The 19385-nt window shown below is 41.8% G+C and overlaps 2 protein-coding genes across 3 annotated transcripts in view; one reads left to right on the top strand and one right to left on the bottom strand.

Moving 5' to 3' along the window:
* The window catches only part of MSH6 (mutS homolog 6), a 16139-nt gene extending 3124 nt beyond the window's left edge, over positions 1-13015 (top strand). The window contains exons 2-9 of one of the 2 annotated variants that reach the window (XM_021718797.1): positions 1709-1878; positions 4132-6676; positions 8950-9215; positions 10784-10901; positions 11189-11278; positions 12266-12420; positions 12524-12723; positions 12841-13015. In XM_021718797.1, coding sequence (XP_021574472.1) covers positions 1709-1878; positions 4132-6676; positions 8950-9215; positions 10784-10901; positions 11189-11278; positions 12266-12420; positions 12524-12723; positions 12841-12922 — 3626 coding nt within the window. In that variant the 3' untranslated portion in view covers positions 12923-13015. The remainder of the gene's footprint in view (positions 1-1708; positions 1879-4131; positions 6677-8949; positions 9216-10783; positions 10902-11188; positions 11279-12265; positions 12421-12523; positions 12724-12840) is intronic. The other variant, XM_021718798.1, reaches the window with a different exon arrangement.
* FBXO11 (F-box protein 11) overlaps positions 12982-19385 on the bottom strand; it is a 36594-nt gene continuing 30190 nt past the window's right edge. Inside the window, exons 19-23 of the mRNA XM_008070520.2 lie at positions 16311-16421; positions 15461-15568; positions 15066-15174; positions 14388-14486; positions 12982-14305 (exon numbers count right to left, since the gene is read on the bottom strand). Coding sequence (XP_008068711.1) covers positions 14176-14305; positions 14388-14486; positions 15066-15174; positions 15461-15568; positions 16311-16421 — 557 coding nt within the window. The 3' untranslated portion in view covers positions 12982-14175. The remainder of the gene's footprint in view (positions 14306-14387; positions 14487-15065; positions 15175-15460; positions 15569-16310; positions 16422-19385) is intronic.

Below are 19385 nucleotides of genomic sequence, written 5' to 3'. Positions count from 1 at the left end.
AGTCCACTCGCCTCGGCCTCCCAGAGTGCTGGGATTACAGGCTGAGCCACTGAGCCCGGCCTGGACAAATTTCTTTAACAATTATGATTATATTTGGAAAGAACAGGCACATTTCTAGTTATGCCTCTTGGAAACAAACTAGACAATCACAAGTCATTAGACGTGTGAGCTTTTGCTCAGTGGCTACATAGTGTCAATATTATAATGACATAACTTTTAGATGAAGTCAACATGAAAAAAGAATTTTACTTTTGCACCTTTTAAGTTCTTTTTTGGGGGAGGGGTTTCTGTTCAGGCTGGAGTGCAGTGGCACAATTATGGTTTGCCACTGCCTCAACCTCCTGAGTAGTAGGGACTACAGGTGCACGCCTGGCTAATTTTTTGATTTTGAGAGATGAGTTCTTCCTAAGTTGTCTTGGCTGGTCTGGAACTCCAGGGCTCAAGCAGTCCTCTTGTTTCTGCCTCCTAAAGTGCTAACATTACAGGCATGAGCCACCATACGCAGTCTAAAGTTGCATCTTGATGGAATTGTTTTGAAAAAAAGACATTTAACACGTTCATTTTGAACTGGGTTACCCTTACAGTAGTAGATTGGCTGGCTTATTCTTTTATTTATTATATTTAAATATATCTGATCTAGGGCATACTTTAATATCATAGCTGCATTTAACTGATAGTGTAATCTTTGGCTTCCTGAAGTAAGTTTTTAAGAAAGGATCTCTACAGACAGACTCCTTTTGTATTTTTTCCCTCACTTGAAGAGGTACGTTCTACCTGTTGAGGGCCGTTCTACCTGTTGAGGGCCGTAGACCCAGATCATCAGAAGAGAGACTTAAGTGGACCTGGGTAGGGCAACTTCAAGGAAGTAAAATGGTGATTCTTTTGTTTGTTTGTTTGTTTGTTTTGAGTTGGAGTCTCACTCTGTCCAGACTGGAGTGTAGTGGCCGCTTCCGGCCACTGCAGGCTCTCCTGCTGGGCTCTGGCGATCCTTCCGCCTCAGTCTTCCAAGTAGCTGGAACTACAGGTGTGTGCTAACAGGCCTGGCTGATTTTTTGATTTATTGTAGAGATGAGGTCTTGCAGCCCAGGTGGGTCTCGAACCCGCAGGCTCAGGCGATCCACTCACCTCAGCCTCCCAAAGGTGCAGGATTACAGGCTGATCCACTGAGTCTGGCTTCTTTTGTTTGTTTGAGTCAGAGTCTCAAGTCAGGCTGGAGTGCAGTGGCATGTTCACTGCCACTGTAACCTTGTGACCTGCTGGGCTCAGGTGATCCTTCAACCTCAGCCTTTTAAGTAGCTGGAACCACAGGCAAGTGCCACCACGCTTGGCTAATTTTTTGGTTTATTGTAGAGATGAGATCTTGCCAAGTTGCTCAGACTGGTCTTGGACCCGTGGGCCAGCTTGGACAACATGGTGAGTCCTCGTCTCTACAATAAATCAAAAAAATTAGCTGGGTGTGCTAGCATACGTCTGTAGTTACGGCTAATTGGAATGCTGAGGCGGAAGGATCGCTGGAGCCCAGCAGGCTGATGCTGGGGTGGCTGTGAGCATGCCACTGCCCTCCAGTCTGGGTGATGGAGTGAGACTTCAACTCAAAAAGAAAAAGGAATAGTGCAATCCCATACAAATTATATGTGTCATTTTTGTTCATTAGGTTGAGTAAAGCGTCCAGCCAACAGTTACTATTTATAAATACATTTCTTTCTAGGTTCGAAATCAAAGGAAGCCCAGAAGGGAGGTCATTTTTACAGTGCAAAGCCTGAAATACAGAGAGCAATGCAACGTGCAGATGAAGCCTTAAATAAAGATAAAATTAGGAGGCTTGAGCTGGCAGTTTGTGATGAGCCCTCAGAGCCAGAAGAGGAGGAAGAGATGGAGGTGGGATATTATAAACATTCAGATGGGGCAAAACGGGGGAGTATTTTATATATATATACACACACACACACACACACACACACACACACACACACACACACACACACATACACACATATGTATATATAATTACACATACATGCATACTTCTGTACTTCCCTGGATTGGTTAGGTCAGATTACTTAGAATCTCAACAGCTAGCAGTCTTTTAACTTAGGTTCACAAGCCTGCTGGCGGGCAAGCAAGATGTAGTACCCTTTTGGTAAGAAGCAGAGAGCTAGGGACAGTCGGATGAGGTCATGAAATTGGTCATGGAGTCTAGTAGTAGGCTTCTATATGAGGGTATAGTCAGGTCCTAGAAATTAATTATCCGGCTTTATGTTTAGTTCTAATACTTGTTGTGATTTGTATTGCTAAAAATAGATGGTAAATCTTGAAATTCAACCTTGGCTTAAATGTTAGTGGTCATTAACCAAGTGAATTAAGACTTGTTAAGGAAGTGAGCAAATAATTAGTTCATTTAAAACAAGATCATTATTTTCTAATGTAGCGAAATTTAATGAGCTGAATCACAAGAGTGATTCATCTATCAGCTCAATTTTATGTTTTCCCTTTTCTGTAGGTGAGATAGGAAATAAGCAAGCTAATACAGTGGGTATCCTTTTTTTTTTTTTGAGTTGGAGTCTCACTCTGTCACCCAGACTGGAGTGCAGTGGCCGCTCCCGGCCACCGCAGCCTCGCCTGCTGGGCTCTGGCGATCTTTCCGCCTCAGCCTTCCGAGTAGCCGGAATTACAGGCATGCACTACCACGCCCGGCTGATTTTTTAATTTATTGTAGAGATGAGGTCTCGCTGCCCAGGCGGGTCTCAAACCCGCAGGCTCAGGCAGTCTACTCACCTCAGCCTCCCAAAGGTGTGGTATTACAGGCTGAGCCACCGAGCCCGGCACAGTGGGTATCTTAAACTTACTTTTTCTTTTTGAGTTGGAATCTCACTCTGTCACCCAGACTGGAGTGCAGTGGCATGCTCCTGGCCTCAGCCTTCCAAGTTGCTGGAACTACAGGCACGAGCTACCACACCCAGCTAATTTTTATTTATTGTAGAGACAGAGTCTCGCCAAGTTGCTGGGGTGGGTCTCGAACCCACGGGCTCAGGTAATCCACTTGACTTGACTTCCCAAAGTACTGGGATTACAGGCTGAGCCACCGAGCCCGGCCTTAATTTTTAAGGTTGAGACTAGGGGTCATAATGAGAGGTTTAGAATTACAGAGATCATTTAGCTTAATAATGCTTTACACATGAGGGAGATTCGTGCTAGGTAAATGTGCCAGGCCTGAGGTGAGACAGCCAGTTTGTGGAAGAGCAAACACTAGAACCAGTATAGGTTGCTTACTGTTTTCCTATGACCCCTATGGGGTCTTGCTGTGTTGCCCAGACTGGCCTTGAGCTCTTAGGCTCGTGCAATTCTCCTACCTTATCCTCCTGAGTAGCTGGGACTATAGATGCATGCCACTGTGCCCTGTGCAACACTTTATATTTTAGTGTTAGGTAAAACTGAAATTATTATTATTATTTTGAGCTGGAGTCTCTGTCATCCAGGCTGGACTGCATTGGCAAGCTCACAGCTACCCCAGCCTGGACCTACTGGGCTCAGGTGACCCTTCCTCATCAGCCTTCCAAGTAGCTGGAACTACAGGCATGCGCCACCATGCCCAGCTAATTTTTTGATTTATTGTAGAGATGAGATCTCGCCAAGTTGCCCGGGCTGGTCTTGAACCTGTGTGTTCAGGCAGTCTTCTTGCCTTGGTCTCCCAAAGTGCTGGGATTATAGGCATGAGCCTCTGTGCTGATATTCTTTGAGTAAGAAAAGCTTCTCCTTTCTGGAGGTGGGTTCTTCTCTTGGTTTATGAAGTTGCAGCATACTGAGATGTTTCACAGCTGTACAGATGCTACTTGACTTACAATGATGTTATTGAAAATGCATTTAATACACCTGACTCTATCAAACATCACAGCTTAGCCTAGCCTACCTCAAATGGTCAGAACACTTAACGCTAGCCTGCAGTTGGGCAAAACCATCTAACACAAAGCCTATTTTGTAACAAAGCATGGGATACCTCATGTAATTTATTGAATACCGAAAGTGAAAAACAGAACGGTTGTATGAATACCATTGCAAAGTCAAATCAGAACTGTGTGGATTATGATTTTCCAATTTTGCTTTGTTTTTAAATACTTTTTTCTTGCCTGGCAGGTAGGCACAACTTATGTATCAGATAAGAGTGAAGAAGATAACGAAATTGAGAGTGAAGAGGAAGTGCGGCCTAAGACACAAGGATCTAGGCGAAGTAGCCGCCAAATAAAAAAACGAAGGGTCATATCAGACTCTGAGAGTGACATTGGTGGTTCTGATGTGGAATTCAAGCCAGATGTTAAGGAGGAAGGAAGCAGTGATGAAATAAGCAGTGGGGTGGGGGACAGTGAGAGCGAAAGCCTGGACAGCCATGTGAAAGGTGCCCGAAAGCGGAGGAGAATGGTGACTGGAAATGGCTCTCTTAAAAGGAAAGGTTCAAGGAAGGAAGTGCCTTCAGCCACCAAACGAACAACTGGCATTTCGTCAGAAACCAAGAGTAATTTGAATGCTTTCTGTGCTCCTCAGAGTTCTGAGTCCCAAGCCCAAGTTAGTGGAGGAGGTGATGACAGTAGTCGCCCTACCCTCTGGTATCATGAAACTCTAGAATGGCTTAAGAAGGAAAAGAGAAGAGATGACTACCGGAGGCGGCCTGATCACCCTGATTTTGATGCATCCACACTCTATGTGCCTGAGGATTTCCTTAATTCCTGCACTCCGGGAATGAGGAAGTGGTGGCAGATTAAGTCTCAGAACTTTGATCTTGTCATCTGTTACAAGGTGGGGAAGTTTTACGAACTGTACCACATGGATGCTCTTATTGGAGTCAGTGAGCTGGGGCTGGTATTCATGAAGGGCAACTGGGCCCATTCTGGTTTTCCTGAAATTGCATTTGGCCGCTACTCAGATTCCCTGGTGCAGAAGGGCTATAAAGTCGCGCGAGTGGAGCAGACTGAGACCCCGGAGATGATGGAGGCGCGGTGTCGAAAGATGGCACACACGTCTAAGCATGACAAGGTGGTGAGGAGGGAGATCTGTAGGGTCATTACCAAGGGTACACAGACACACAGTGTGCTGGAAGGCGATCCCTCTGAGAGCTACAGTAAGTATCTTCTTAGCCTCAAAGAAGAAGAGGAAGATTCTTCTGGCCACACTCATGTGTATGGCGTGTGCTTTGTCGATACTTCACTGGGAAAGTTCTTCATAGGTCAGTTTTCAGATGATCGCCATTGTTCCCGGTTTAGGACTCTCGTGGCACACTATCCTCCGGTACAAGTCTTGTATGAGAAAGGAAATCTCTCCGCGGAAACTAAGACAATTCTGAAGGGCTTGTTATCCTCGTCTCTTCAGGAAAGTCTGATACCAGGCTTCCAATTTTGGGATGCATCCAAAACTTTGAGAACTCTTCTCGAGGAAGGGTATTTTAGAGAAAACCTTAATGAGGGCAGTGGGGTAATATTGCCCCAGGTGCTTAAAGGTATGACTTCAGAGTCCGATTCCATTGGGTTGACACCAGGAGAGAAGAGTGAATTGGCCCTCTCTGCTCTAGGTGGTTGTGTCTTCTACCTCAAGAAATGCCTTATTGATCAGGAGCTTTTATCAATGGCTAATTTTGAAGAATATGTTCCCTTGGATTCTGACATGGTCAGTACTACAAGATCCGGTGCTATTTTCACAAAAGCCAATCAACGAATGGTGCTAGATGCAGTGACATTAAACAACTTGGAGGTTTTTCTGAATGGAACCAATGGTTCTACAGAAGGGACCCTGCTGGAGAGAGTTGATACCTGCCATACTCCCTTTGGTAAGCGGCTCCTAAAGCAATGGCTTTGTGCCCCACTCTGTAGCCCTTGTGCCATCAATGATCGTCTAGATGCTGTAGAAGACCTCATGGTTGTGCCTGACAAAACCTCTGAAGTCACAGAGCTCCTAAAGAAGCTTCCAGATCTTGAGAGGCTGCTGAGTAAGATTCATAACGTTGGGTCTCCCCTGAAGAGTCAGAACCACCCAGATAGCAGGGCTATTATGTATGAAGAAACTACATATAGCAAAAAAAAGATAATTGATTTTCTTTCTGCTCTGGAAGGGTTCAAGGTAATGTGTAAAATTGTAGGGATCATGGAAGAAGTTGTTGATGATTTTACGTCTAAAATCCTCAAGCAGGTCATTACTCTGCAGACAAAAAATCCTGAAGGCCGTTTTCCTGATTTGACTGTAGAACTGAACCGATGGGATACGGCCTTTGACCATGAAAAGGCTCGAAAGACTGGACTAATTACTCCCAAAGCAGGATTTGACTCTGATTATGACCAAGCTCTTGCTGACATAAGAGAAAATGAACAGAGCCTCTTGGAATACCTAGAGAAACAGCGCAGTAGAATTGGCTGTAGGACCATAGTCTATTGGGGGATTGGTAGGAACCGTTACCAGTTGGAAATTCCAGAGAATTTCACCACTCATAATTTGCCAGAAGAATATGAGTTGAAATCTACCAAAAAAGGCTGTAAACGATACTGGACCAAAACTATTGAGAAGAAGTTGGCTAATCTCATAAATGCAGAAGAACGGAGAGATGTATCATTGAAGGACTGCATGCGGCGTCTGTTCTACAACTTTGATAAAAATTACAAGGACTGGCAGACTGCTGTAGAGTGTATCGCAGTATTGGGTAAGACTCTGAACAAGCTTGTTCCTCAGCCTTTGATTAGTAATGCTGTGTCCCAGTTGTATGTTCCTAAACAGAAGTAACAAGATACATACTTTGACATATATGTATTTCTTTGGTTCATCGATAGGCAGTGACTAGGTTGCCCACAGCAATTTGCATTGCTCTTTTGAAACTTGATTTGATCATATTAGCCCTCTGGCCTTTCTTAAATCTTGAATAATTTAACAAAGATAAGATTTTTTTATTTTTAAGAGTGATAGTACTTAAGCTTTGTTTTAAGTGAAATTTTAGTTGAATTACTTAGTATCTTGTGAATGCTGGATTTTTCTTTTTCTTTTTTTTTTTTTTTTTTATAGATATGAGGTCTCCTTATGTTGCCCAGACTGGTCTTTTTTTTTTTTAAATAGAGTTGTGGGAATTTTTTTTTCTCATTCTCTCCCTCCCTCCCTCTCTTTCCTTTTTTTATACAAGTGAGGATTAACAGCATAAGTAGGCTGCATGCAGGCAAGGTTTGGACTTCTAACTGGCCCTCACTCCTCCTGGGGGTAGACCAGGTACTTTTGTGCTCCCACCCTTCTCCCTCCCCAGGTGGCTTTTCTGTAAGTGTTTTTTTTTTTTTTTTTTTTAAATTTAAAGACTGTTTCTTGGCTGGGCATGGTAGCTCACACCTCTAATCCCAGCACTTTTGGGAGGTGCAGGTGAGAGGATTGCCTGAGCCTAGGAAACTTGGTGAGACCTCATTTCTACAGTAAATCAATAAAAATAAGCTGGTGTGTACCTTCTTATCCCAGTTGCATGAAAGGCTGAGGCAGAAGGATCACATGATCCCAGCAAGATAGAGCCTGCAGTGGCTGTGAGTATGCCACTGCACTCTAGTGTAGGCAACAGAGTGAGACTCTGACAAAAAAAAAAAAGGCTGGGCTTGGTGGCTCAGCCTATAATCCCAGCACTTTGGGAGGCTGAGGTGAGAGGATTGCCTGAGCCGGTGGGTTCAAGATCAGCTTGGGCAACTTAGCAAGACCTCATCTCTACAATAAATAAAAAATTAGTTGGGTGTGGTAGCACGTACCTGTAGTTCCAGCTACTTGGAGGGCTGAGGTGGAAGGATTGCCAGAGCCCAGCATGTCGACACTTGGGTGACTGTGAGTGTGCCAATGCACTCCAGCCTGGGCAATGGAGTGAGACGCCAACTCAAAAAGGTTGTTTTTAGAGACAGGGTTTCTGTATGTAGTTTTTGAGTTTTTTTTTTTTAATCTGGCAACCATAATTTACTCAAATTTATAATACAAAACTATTTGATCTTAACACAACTATCCAAGGGTATAGAATTGTATCCTTCTTAGTTTGTGGCATTTGGTAACTGGGTAATTAGAAGTCCTTCCTTAGCACAGGTGTTTGAAAATCAGTTTATTTTTGTCTAACAATTTTTTTTTTTTTTTTTTGAGTTGGAGTCTCACTCTGTCACCCAGACTGGAGTGCAGTGGCTGCTCCCAGCCACCGCAGCCTCGACCTGCTGGGCTCCAGCGATCCTTCCGTCTCAACCTTCCAAGTAGCTGGAACTACAGGCGCACGCTACCATGCCTGGCTAGTTTTTTGATTTATTTTGTAGAGATGAGGTCTCGCCAAGTTGCCCAGGCGGGTCTTGAACCCGCAGGCTCAGGCAATCCACTCACCTCAGACTCCCAAAGCGCGGGATTACAGGCTGAGCCACCGAGCCGGGCTGTCTAACAATTTTTAATAAAAGTCTGGTTCTCATTTTGTCGCCCAGGTTGGAGTGCAGTGGCATGATCACAGCTCACCCCAGCCTTAGACTCTCAAGTAGCTGGAACTACAGGTGTATGCCATCATGCTCAGCTAAGTTTTTGAGATTTTCTTTTTTGTAGAGACACGGTCTCACTATGTTGCCAAGGCTGGTTTGGAACTCCTGGGCTCCAGTAATCCTCTCACTTTGACCTTGCAAAGTACTGGGATAGGTGTGAGCTACTGTACCTGGCCTAAAGATGGTTTTAATATCAGTTTGAGGATTTTCAGAATATTCTCCCAAGAAGTGTTAGCCCCAGGATATATCAAGTAACAGGGATAATTACAGCATTTCTCTGTTGTATCTTTTAGCTTCTCCTTGGTATAATTACTCCTGTGGTCCAGGTGTTAGAGTCCGAGAGGTCTTTGGACTGAAATTAAGTTATATTTCATTTCATTACAAGTATTAACATTATGAAGACATGTTGAAACTCCAAGATAACAACGCCTTCCTTTCCCCCTCTCTTTAACAGATGTTTTATTATGCCTGGCTAACTATAGTCGAGGTGGTGATGGTCCTATGTGTCGCCCAGTAATTCTGTTGCCAGAAGATACTCCCCCCTTCTTAGAGCTTAAAGGGTCACGCCATCCTTGCATTACGAAGACTTTTTTTGGAGATGATTTTATTCCTAACGACATTCTAATAGGTTGTGAGGAAGAGGAGGAGGAAAATGGCAAAGCCTATTGTGTGCTTGTTACTGGACCTAATATGGGGGGCAAGTCTACACTCATGAGACAGGTAACTTTTTAAATGTTTTGTTATCACAAAGTCATTTGTAATATTAGGAATGAATATATGACATTTTTAGGCCATTTTCCAAACACTGATTTACATAAAACTTAGTTAGTGACTTATAGAAAGCAAAGGGGAAACTCCTTGTGTTATAAAACTGAGAATTGTATTTACCCCCCCAAAGATCTATCTTCTGTTAAACGAAGTATATGTTAAAAAGGGGAGAGAGGTCATTCATATCATGAGGCTCTGAATTAATTTCATGTGTTCAGAAAAACAATAAAAAGGATGTTTATAAATATGAAATATTCTACGTTTGTCCTTAAATTGGACTCATTTGTAGAAACCCTTCTCACAAAAGACCTATGGCAGGTAGGAAAGCGATGTTCATGATGTCTAGCATATATTGGGAACAGCTTTTAGGGATGGCATGATGGGTTTTTGATATTAACCACCCTTTCTTTATACCAGGAGTTGGCTAGCCACAGAACTTTACTTTTCTTTTTTTTGAGTCGGAGTCTCCCTCTGTTGCCCAGAATGGAGGGCAGTGGCACGCTCCCAGCCACCGCAGCCTTGACCCGCTGGGCTCCAGAGATCCTTTTGCTTCGGCCTTCCAAGCAGCTGGAACTACAGGCGTGGGCTACCATGTCCAGCTAATTTTTGATTTATTGTAGAGATGAGGTCTCGCCAAGTTTCCCGGGTGGGTCTCAAACTTGCGGGCTCAGGCAATCCACTCACCTCAGCCTCCCAAAGTGCTGGGATTACAGGCTGAGCCACTGAGCCTGGCCAGAACTTTACATTTTTAAAATAGTTTTTTAAAAGAGTTGTTAAGAAAAAATAGTAGCTTGCTGTTTCCTTCTGCCCCCAGTTTCTTGCACTCTATACTTCTGTTCACCTAATTTGCTAAGTAGAGAGAGGCAGTACACTATACTATGTGTAGTGGTATTCCACTTATTATTTTTTGTAAGGTTAAGATCCCCTGAAATGGTTTCATTTGATTTGGAATTGGTTCCACACATCAGAGCTTTTTTTTTTTTTGAGCCGGAATCTCACTCTGTCACCCAGGCTGGATTGCAGTGGCATGTTCATGAACACCACAGCTTCCACCTGCTTGACTCAGGCAATCCTTCCGCCTCAGCCTTCCAAGTAGCTGGAATTACAGGCATGTGCCACCATGCCCAGCTAATTTTTATTTATTTATTGTAAAGACAAGGTCTCACCAAGTTGTCCAAGCTGGTCTCAAACCCGTGGGCTCAGGCAATCCTCTTGCCTCAGCCTCCCAAAGAGCTGGGGTTATAAGCCTGAGCCACTGCACCCGGCCCCCAGATGATTCTACTCTGCCAGGGTTGAGGACCATTAGTGTACTGTGTAAGTGGGTTAGTGGCTCTGATGTTCTGAAGGTCAGTTGGGCCCTAAGCCTCTTTTTTCCCTCAGTCTCCCAAATGGGTTTAAGAACAGAAAAAAGGGGTATCTTAACTCCTACATAAAGGTTCATAAGAAAGACAAAAGTTTGTTGTCTACAGGTTCTTTAAAAATAACAGTCATAAAACACCTTTTCCTCCTCTCATTCACAGGCTGGGCTATTAGCTGTAATGGCCCAGATGGGTTGTTATGTCCCTGCTGAAGTGTGTAGACTCACACCAATTGACAGAGTGTTTACTAGACTTGGTGCCTCAGATAGAATAATGTCAGGTGAGTTTATTTTCCACCTAAAGCTTTATTAACAATTAATTTAAGCATGATAAAGGTATTTGCCTCCTGTACATGAGCCATTTAAATTTGATGCTTGATTTTTCTGGTGTTAAGCACAGCTGATTACTTTAGACATAATAAAATATCACTTCCAGTATAAGAATTTACATAGTTTCTTAATGAGACGTATTCTTTTGTACCACTATGTGTAGCTCATGCTATGACCTAGATGATGAGTTACTGTAAATATGGCTTGTAAAATGATTCATTTGTGATTTTTTTTAAAGGTGAAAGTACATTTTTTGTTGAATTAAGTGAAACGGCTAGCATACTTATGCATGCAACAGCACATTCTCTGGTGCTTGTGGATGAATTAGGTAAGATGTTAATTATCTTCATTTGAAGGCTTTTTAAAACTTTAAAAACACTAGTACAAAGAACTGTTCAAGATCATTTGAAGGACATCTAAAGAACATTAATGCCCTTAGAAAATGCACTCACCATTGGGGCACAGACCCCATACTTGGAGACAAAAGGTAACGGCAAAGGTTTTTGATTCCCTATGTATTAAATAATAGGAAGTCTCTGAACCTGGGCAGTACTCCTTTTTTTTTTTTTTTTTTTTTTTAAATTAGAGTTGGAGTCTCACTCTGTCAGCCAGACTGGAGTGCAGTGGCCGCTCCCGGTCACTGCACCCTCTACCTGCTGGGCTCCAGCGATCCTTCCGCCTCAGCCTTCCAAGTAGCTGGAACTACAGGCACACACTACCATGCCTGGCTAGTTTTTTGATTTATTGTAGAGATGAGGTCTCGCCTTCCAAGCAGCTGGAACTACAGGCGTGCGCTACCACGCCTGGCTAATATTTGATTTATTATAGAGATGAGGTCTCACCAACTTGCCCAGGCAGGTCTCGAACCCACGGGCTCAGGCAATCCGGATTACTCACCTCAGCCTCCCAAAGTGTGGGATCATAGGCTGAGCCACCGAGCCCAGCTCAGTGATCTTTCTACTTCAGTTTTCCAAGTAGCTGGAACTACAGGCATATGTGCCACTATGCCTGGCTGATTTTTTATTTATTGTAGACACAAGGTCGTGCCAAGTTGCCCAGGCTGGTCTTGAACATGCGGACTCAGGCAGTCCACTTGCCTCGGCCTCCCAAATTGCTAGGATTACCGGCTGAGCCCCTGAGTCCAGCCAGTACTCCTTTAAAAGAAACCCTCTTCCCCATCGACTGGTAAGCCAGACCTATTTAGCTAAACAGGGCCTACTTACAGAATGCTTTTTGGATGTAGTTGTACTGATGCCTTTTTAAAAAATAAAGGCAGATTGTATACTATACAATTTATGTATTTTTACTTCCCCAGGAAGAGGTACTGCAACGTTTGATGGGACAGCAATAGCAAATGCAGTTGTTAAAGAACTTGCTGAGACTATCAAGTGTCGAACGTTGTTTTCTACCCACTACCATTCATTAGTAGAAGATTATTCTCAAAATGTTGCTGTGCGCCTGGGACATATGGTATATGCAAATTTTTTCAAGAGTTGAATTTTTTTAGGTAATCATATTGGGTACTTCTATTGCTAGCACATAAATATAGCTCATATTTTTCTTTCTTTTAAAGGCATGTATGGTAGAAAATGAATGTGAAGACCCCAGCCAGGAGACTATTACCTTCCTCTATAAATTTATTAAGGGAGCTTGTCCTAAAAGCTATGGCTTTAATGCAGCAAGGCTTGCTAACCTCCCAGAGGAAGTTATTCAGAAGGGACATAGAAAAGCAAGAGAATTTGAGAAGATGAATCAGTCACTACGGTTATTTCGGTAATTATAATGGGATCATAGCTGACCTTATTACGTTTTCTGGAAATACAGTAGGGGGGAGGGAAGATACACTGTGAAAAATACAAATTAAAAGAAAAACTCTTTTTTTATTTTAAGGGAAGTTTGCCTGGCTAGTGAAAGGTCAACTGTAGATGCTGAAGCTGTCCGTAAAGTGCTGACTTTGATTAAGGAATTATAGACTGTCTACATTGGAAGCTTTGAGTTGACTTTTGACAAAGGTGGTGAATTCAGACAACATTATGATCTAATAAACTTTATTTTTTAAAAATGACCATTTTTCCATTTTCTTTCTAGGAAATTAAACCCTTTTAATTCTTATCTACCTTCTACATAATGGTTATTGAATACTTCACAATATATTAAGTCTAGATGTTATGGTACATGCATACACTTTCAGGCTGTTTTATACCCACTGTCACCAATACACATAAATGGGAGGGGAAAAGCTATGAAACTGTATAGGGCTGTATATATACTTGTCTCAGCTTAACGCAGGAAATTGTTTTAACTTCCGGCAGTTTTGTCTAAACTGTTCAAAAGAAAACTATGAACAGAGTTCAAATACAGGACTGTTTTGAAGAGACTTTCTAAAGTGTACTTTAAAACATAGTAGTTTTTACCTTTCACAAAACTGAGTTACAAGAATACTTTTGTTTTACAGTGCATCCCTTCCTAGGAAGTCTCATTAAAACACTCACTTTTCTAGGGGTGATTTTGAATGCTGCACAGGGAAGGGAAGGAAATAATAGTCTTAACTTTTCTTAAAGGATACCAGAAACATTGCTGGATATAATTTAAGATTAGTGTTTTCTCTTTCATAGAAAGAACGTACATACTGGGACATGAGTACAGTTACAGCAAGTCTAGGTGTGCTAACAAAACAGGGCACATTCAAGTACAATAAGATTTTGCTTGAAATTAAAAACAAACTACATGAGATTAAAGCATTAAAATCATATTTCTCAATCTGAGTACATGTTAAAAAAATCCAAAGAAACGCAGAAGTGCTAGCTCACATCTTTACCACGTTACAAAAGCAATTGGTACCCATGTCCGTAAAGGCAGCAACAAAAGCTGCTTGTCTATTGAAGATAGACGCTACTGCAAATTGGACTGCATTCAATGCTAGTTGTAAAAACACCAGCTTTTCAGAAGTTGGTATCTGTACAAAATTGCAGCTTATTCTCTCCACTTCTGTCCCCTCAAAAGTCTTTACACAGTAATGCTAAAACACCCAGCTTGGAGATCCTGAGTCAACATATTGCCACTTTCTTTTTGGTAGCTTGAGCTTCATAGTGTCAACTGACCTTGTGTATCCATTTTTAATACAGTCATTTCCTGTAGCATGGGCACAGAGTTTCAATCTTCTTCCAAAAAAAATGTTTTAAGTTATGATGTTAGAATGGCAGGACTTTTCTTTAGGGAAGGAATTCAGTTGTGCTGCAATGTATTGGATTCTATAGGTGGAGCAGAGTCATATAATGTATCTGTATCATGTGTAGGCTCACCAGCTAATGTACAAGGATTAGACAGTGTTCCAGCACCACAGTCACAGAAAAACCTGAAGCAAAATGAAAACCCAAACATTAGGAAAGAGAGGGGGAAGATCATTGGGAAACAGAGCAAGCAAGTATGCTACATACCTATCATGTCTAATAAACTCTACGTCATGTCCCTGATGGCACTTCTTAATGCAGTTCACACATATGGCATTTCGATCTGTGGTGTTACAAGTGTGACATCTAAAAAGCAAAAGCTTATGTTATTTTTCTCAAACGTCATTAATTAAAAATACTGCGTTTTGTTTATATTACTCTATAATACTCTATAACCTTTGGCTGTAAGAGGACCAGAACTGAATTTTTTTTCCTTCTCCCTGCCCCCTATCCACACCAACTAATTCAGGAATAAATGAGTTTCCTGTCATCATGTGTCTTAAGAGGAAAAGAAATGACTTGTTAGTTGAATAAATGATAAAGGGAAAAAACACCAGCTATCATGAATCTTTCTGCTGAATCAGTTTGGGGGACAGGAGAGGCAAAACTATCACAGTGAATGGGATATATTTAAAACTCCTAAGAAGACAATACATTGCGCTGTTCCACATTTTGAATGACATCAGTTACTGTTCACTTTCCCATGGTTCCAGTCTTAAAACACACGATCCTCAAAGCAGATTGATTATAGAATGAGAACTAATATGAATAATTATGAAAATTTTAGCTACATTCTCAACATTGACAAATGAGTGAAAAATGTTAGGCGTCACCAGTTTAAAAAAAGTCACCCTTTGAGGACTCACAAATATGCTTCTAAATTACCTGTAGAAATCATGCATGGGATAGCTGGTATAACTTGATATTTTATATAAACATTGGCCTCTACTAACAGCCTTTTCTATGGCATCTTGATTGTTCATTATTTTGTTGTCTGTAATAAAAGAAAGAGTGAGTAAAAATCTGAAGGACAATGTTTTTAAGAGCTCTAAGACAAAACCAATGAAGCAATTTTAAGAAATCAGCTATAATTACAAATGAGTCTATGTAAGATATTCCACATTGAGAACCAAACAAAGCTTTGTTTCTTCCAAAACAGTTTTCTTAATCTGTTGCTAACTTGGAGAGTGACATAAGGAATCAAGTTAAGCAGTGGCTTCTGAACATTATTTTTTCATGGCATATTTCAGTATTTATAGGCAGAACAGACTTCAACATACCTTTCATTGTCACATTAACACCAGATGCTAAAAATAAGCCTCCAAACCGGTTGTTAAAAATCTGATTGCCTTCTAGTGTTGCTGTTGCGTGATTTGTAATTTCAATACCTGAAGTAAAATTTACAAACAAGTAGATGTATCATTTTACATTGTTTCTTAAAAGAAACCTGAAATTAGCATACGTGGTAATCTTCCTTTTTTTTCTGGTATGTTAATCCTCTTAATGTCTAATGAATAAAATGCAGATATTTGATCGTTGACAGTAACATTTATTTTTCACTGTTAATGGCCCACTATCCTTGCTGAAGGAAGGAGTGATACGGATAGCTCACAAAATATTTAAAATAATGACATTTTAAAATTTTGTTGTAAGCTGTAGAAGGAGATAGTGCCCAGAAATACGCTTAGGTGGCAGCTAGATGGTTATTTGGAATTGAGTCACTGCCTTCCACCACTGGCAAAAAGTTTAAAAGTACATGCGTGAGACTTGGATTTCATTTACCAGCATTTTCATTTACTATTTTTAACATCTGTGTTTTTGTGAGGTCTGAGACATTGAATCTGTGTTCCTAATGGTAGACAGTAAAGGCCTGCATTTCTTCTATCCCAGTTGGTGATTTTCACAATTAGAACTGAACAGCTGCAGCAGTATTTCTTAGGAGCTTGGCTTAGAGTAGAAGAACCTAGCATGATTGGATGCTCTCATACGTGACTGTGAACACAGGCATCTGAGTACCTTTGTCTGGCAGCACAATTTGCATGCTTTGGTTAATAGGCAAAAGAGAATTAATATACCAAGTCAAACACTTTACAGATACAAATAAGCCACAGGCAACAAAAGAATACAAACCTGCAGCAAATCCATCAAATATTCTGTTTTTCCTTAAGACTGGATGACTATTAGTGCTGATGAGAACACCTGCTTGAGCGTTCCTGAAAATATCATTTTCTTCAAGAAGACCTATAATAAAATATTTCCTTAGATTAAGACTAATGCATATAATACACTATAGCCTTTTTGATGGTATTTAGGTTTTTAGTTTTTTATTAATTGCATTGTAAATTTAACAAGATGATTTTTTTTTCAGCCAAAAATAGAGTTTATTAGTAATTCCGCAGTATTAGGGAGTTCTGACAGGTAATGCATTCTAACCATGAACAACTTCCATAATAGCAGAGAACATCTTTTTACTTACCACGTCATCCTCAGTGCCTGGTGCATAGTTGACTCTCAATGAGTACTGCTGAGTTAAAATTCCACTGAAATATTCCTAGGACCTTTGTGCCCTCTGTTCTAGTTCAGGCAAGCAAGTCCTTATCATTTCTGGCCTTTATCAGGATAATCATTGCCTGAGCAGTTTACTGTATCCCAGTTTCAACTCTTCCCCATAGGTGCCAGTCAGTTAGCTCACAACTCTTACCATGCCCCTTTCTCTGCTTAAACTACTTGAGAATAAGTAAGTTTAAAGTCACCTTGCTGTTTAAAACCTTTCAAAATACTCCCTGTAACCCACTTGTCTTACTTGTTCTCTAAGTGTGCTGTATGTTTTCTATCCCTAATTCCTTTGGTTATATTATTTCTTCCTGTAATATCCTGTACTCTTTCCTCCTAATGTCACTTCCTCTGGGAAGTTTTCATTTTCTCTCCAACTTCTGGCAGAAGAAGAAAGATTAAGAGTTGGCTGAGGAATCAGACTTCAGGTTTTCAAATACTCCACTACTAATTACTTACCTTCCCTTTGTCTCAGTTTTCTCATCTGTAAAATGCGCATTTAATAGTGCCTACACCACATAGGTTTATTATGAAGATTACATAAGGTAGTAATACATGTAAAGGTTTTTAATACTATTCCTATGAAACCTACTGACAGCAAATTATAATTAGTTATGTACTGGTGTTTTTCTGCTCCCTGAAGATGTGAGACATTTTTTTTTCCTGTAGTCACTTGATGGATCTGTGGTATTTCGCAGTACTAACTTCTAAATTCTCTTCCCCTGGGTGACTACGAAAAACCTCTCTGAAATGATTCAGGAATCCTCCCTCTTCTGTCTTTCCTTTAGATATCAATGTTTCAGAGTTCTGTCCTTGACTCTTTTCACTCCACATACTCTTTGAGTGGTCTTACATCTTGCCATTCATGGTTACCACTATTACACATATGCTAATTCTTTTTTCTTTGAGAACTCAGGATTTATTGAGAGGACAAAAAGCTCCCAGAGTGGGAGGGGACCCGAGAGGGTTGCCCGCGGGCTCAGGCAATCCGCTCACCTCAGCCTCCCAAAGGAGTGGGATTACAGGTTGAGCCACTGAGCCCAGCTTATTGCTAATTCTTAAACGTTTTTTTTTTTTTGAGTCGAAGTCTCACTCTGTCGCACAGACTGGAGTGCAGTGGCCGCTCCTGGTCACCGCAGCCTCGACCTGCTGGGCTCCGACGATCCTTCCGCCTCAGCCTTCCAAGTAGCTGGAACTACAGGGGCATGCTACCACGCTCGGCTTTTTTAGTATAATCAACCACCTGGTCATATCAATTTTAATATCGCCAAAGATGACTCTGGATTCAATATACTTAAAAATGATTGTACTAATGTTTTCCACAAGCTGCTTTTTTTCCCAGCATTCCCCATCTCAGGTAATCACCCAAGTCAAGAACCCAGAGCCTCATAGTTCACTCTTCTCTCAACCCCTGTATTTAATCAATGACCCAGTCCTGTTGATTCAAACCCCCCCTTTTTTTGAGTAGGAGTTTCACTCTGTTACCCAGGCTGGAGTGCAGTGGCATGCTCTCAGCCACCACAGCCTCGATGTGCTGGGCTCCGGCGATCCTGCCTCAGCCTTCCAAGTAGCTGAAACCACAGGTGCATGCCACCACACCTTGCTACTTTTTTGATTTATTGTAGAGATGAGGTCTTGCCAAGTTGTCCAGGCTGGTCATGAACCCCTGGGCTCAAGCAATCCTCTTGCCTCCACCTCCTGAAGTGCTGGGGGTTACAGGTGTTAGCCACCGCGTCCGGCTCATTTTTGTTATTTTTATAGAAATGGTCTCACTATGTTGTCCAGGTTGGTTTCCAACTCCCGGCCTCAAGTGCTCCTCCCCGAAAGTACTGAGCCCAAGTCACTGTGCCCCGCTAGTTCTATCTACCCATTTTATCACTAATATGTGCCCCCTCCTTCTTCTACCCTCATGCTATCACTTGAGTTTAGAATCTCATTTCTTGCCCGGACTACTCCAAGTCACTGCTTCTCATCTTTCTATCACCACCTCAAATGCTATTGCTAAGATGGGGTCCAAACTCCTTAATGCATGGAGAAACCTCATGATTTGGACCTTGCCCCTTTGCTAGGCTCAACTTGAGTGCTCTTGCTTTACTAGACCACTTCCAGTTTTCTCTCAACTTCTGTTTACATGTGCTCCAATCCATTTGACTATATAATTTTATGGATGCAGTACTGTTTTAATTACCATTGTATCTCTAGCATCTGGAGTACAGTAGGTGGTACATAGGTGTTCAGTTGGTATGTATGTATGTATGTATGTATTTAGAGTAGGAACCTCACTCTGTTGCCCAGGCTGGAGTGCAGTGGCACACTCATGGCCACTGCAACCTCCATCTGCTGGGCTCAGGTGATTCTTTCATCTCAGCCTTTCAAGTAGCTGGAACCACAGTCACACGCCACCACGCCTGGCTAATTTTTTGATTTATTGTAGAGATGAGGTCTTGCCAAGCTGGTCTCGAATCCCTGGGCTCAGGCAATCCTCTTGTCTCCGCTAGAAGATTACAGGCATGCTAGGATTATAGGTGTGAGCCACTGCATCAGGTTTCAATTGGTGTTTAAAGGACAAAGGATCAGTTGGGCTCAGTGGCTCAGCCTGTAATCCCGCGTTTTGGGAGGCTGAGGTGAGTGGATTGCCTGAGCCTGCGGGTT

The sequence above is a fragment of the Carlito syrichta genome, unplaced genomic scaffold (assembly GCF_000164805.1).
Source record: "Carlito syrichta isolate Samal-C Ts95f unplaced genomic scaffold, Tarsius_syrichta-2.0.1 Scaffold313473, whole genome shotgun sequence".
In the NCBI taxonomy this organism is placed as follows: Eukaryota; Metazoa; Chordata; class Mammalia; order Primates; family Tarsiidae; genus Carlito; species Carlito syrichta.
Note: the sequence above shows the minus strand (reverse complement) of the source record. Positions and strands in the feature narration are given on the sequence as shown.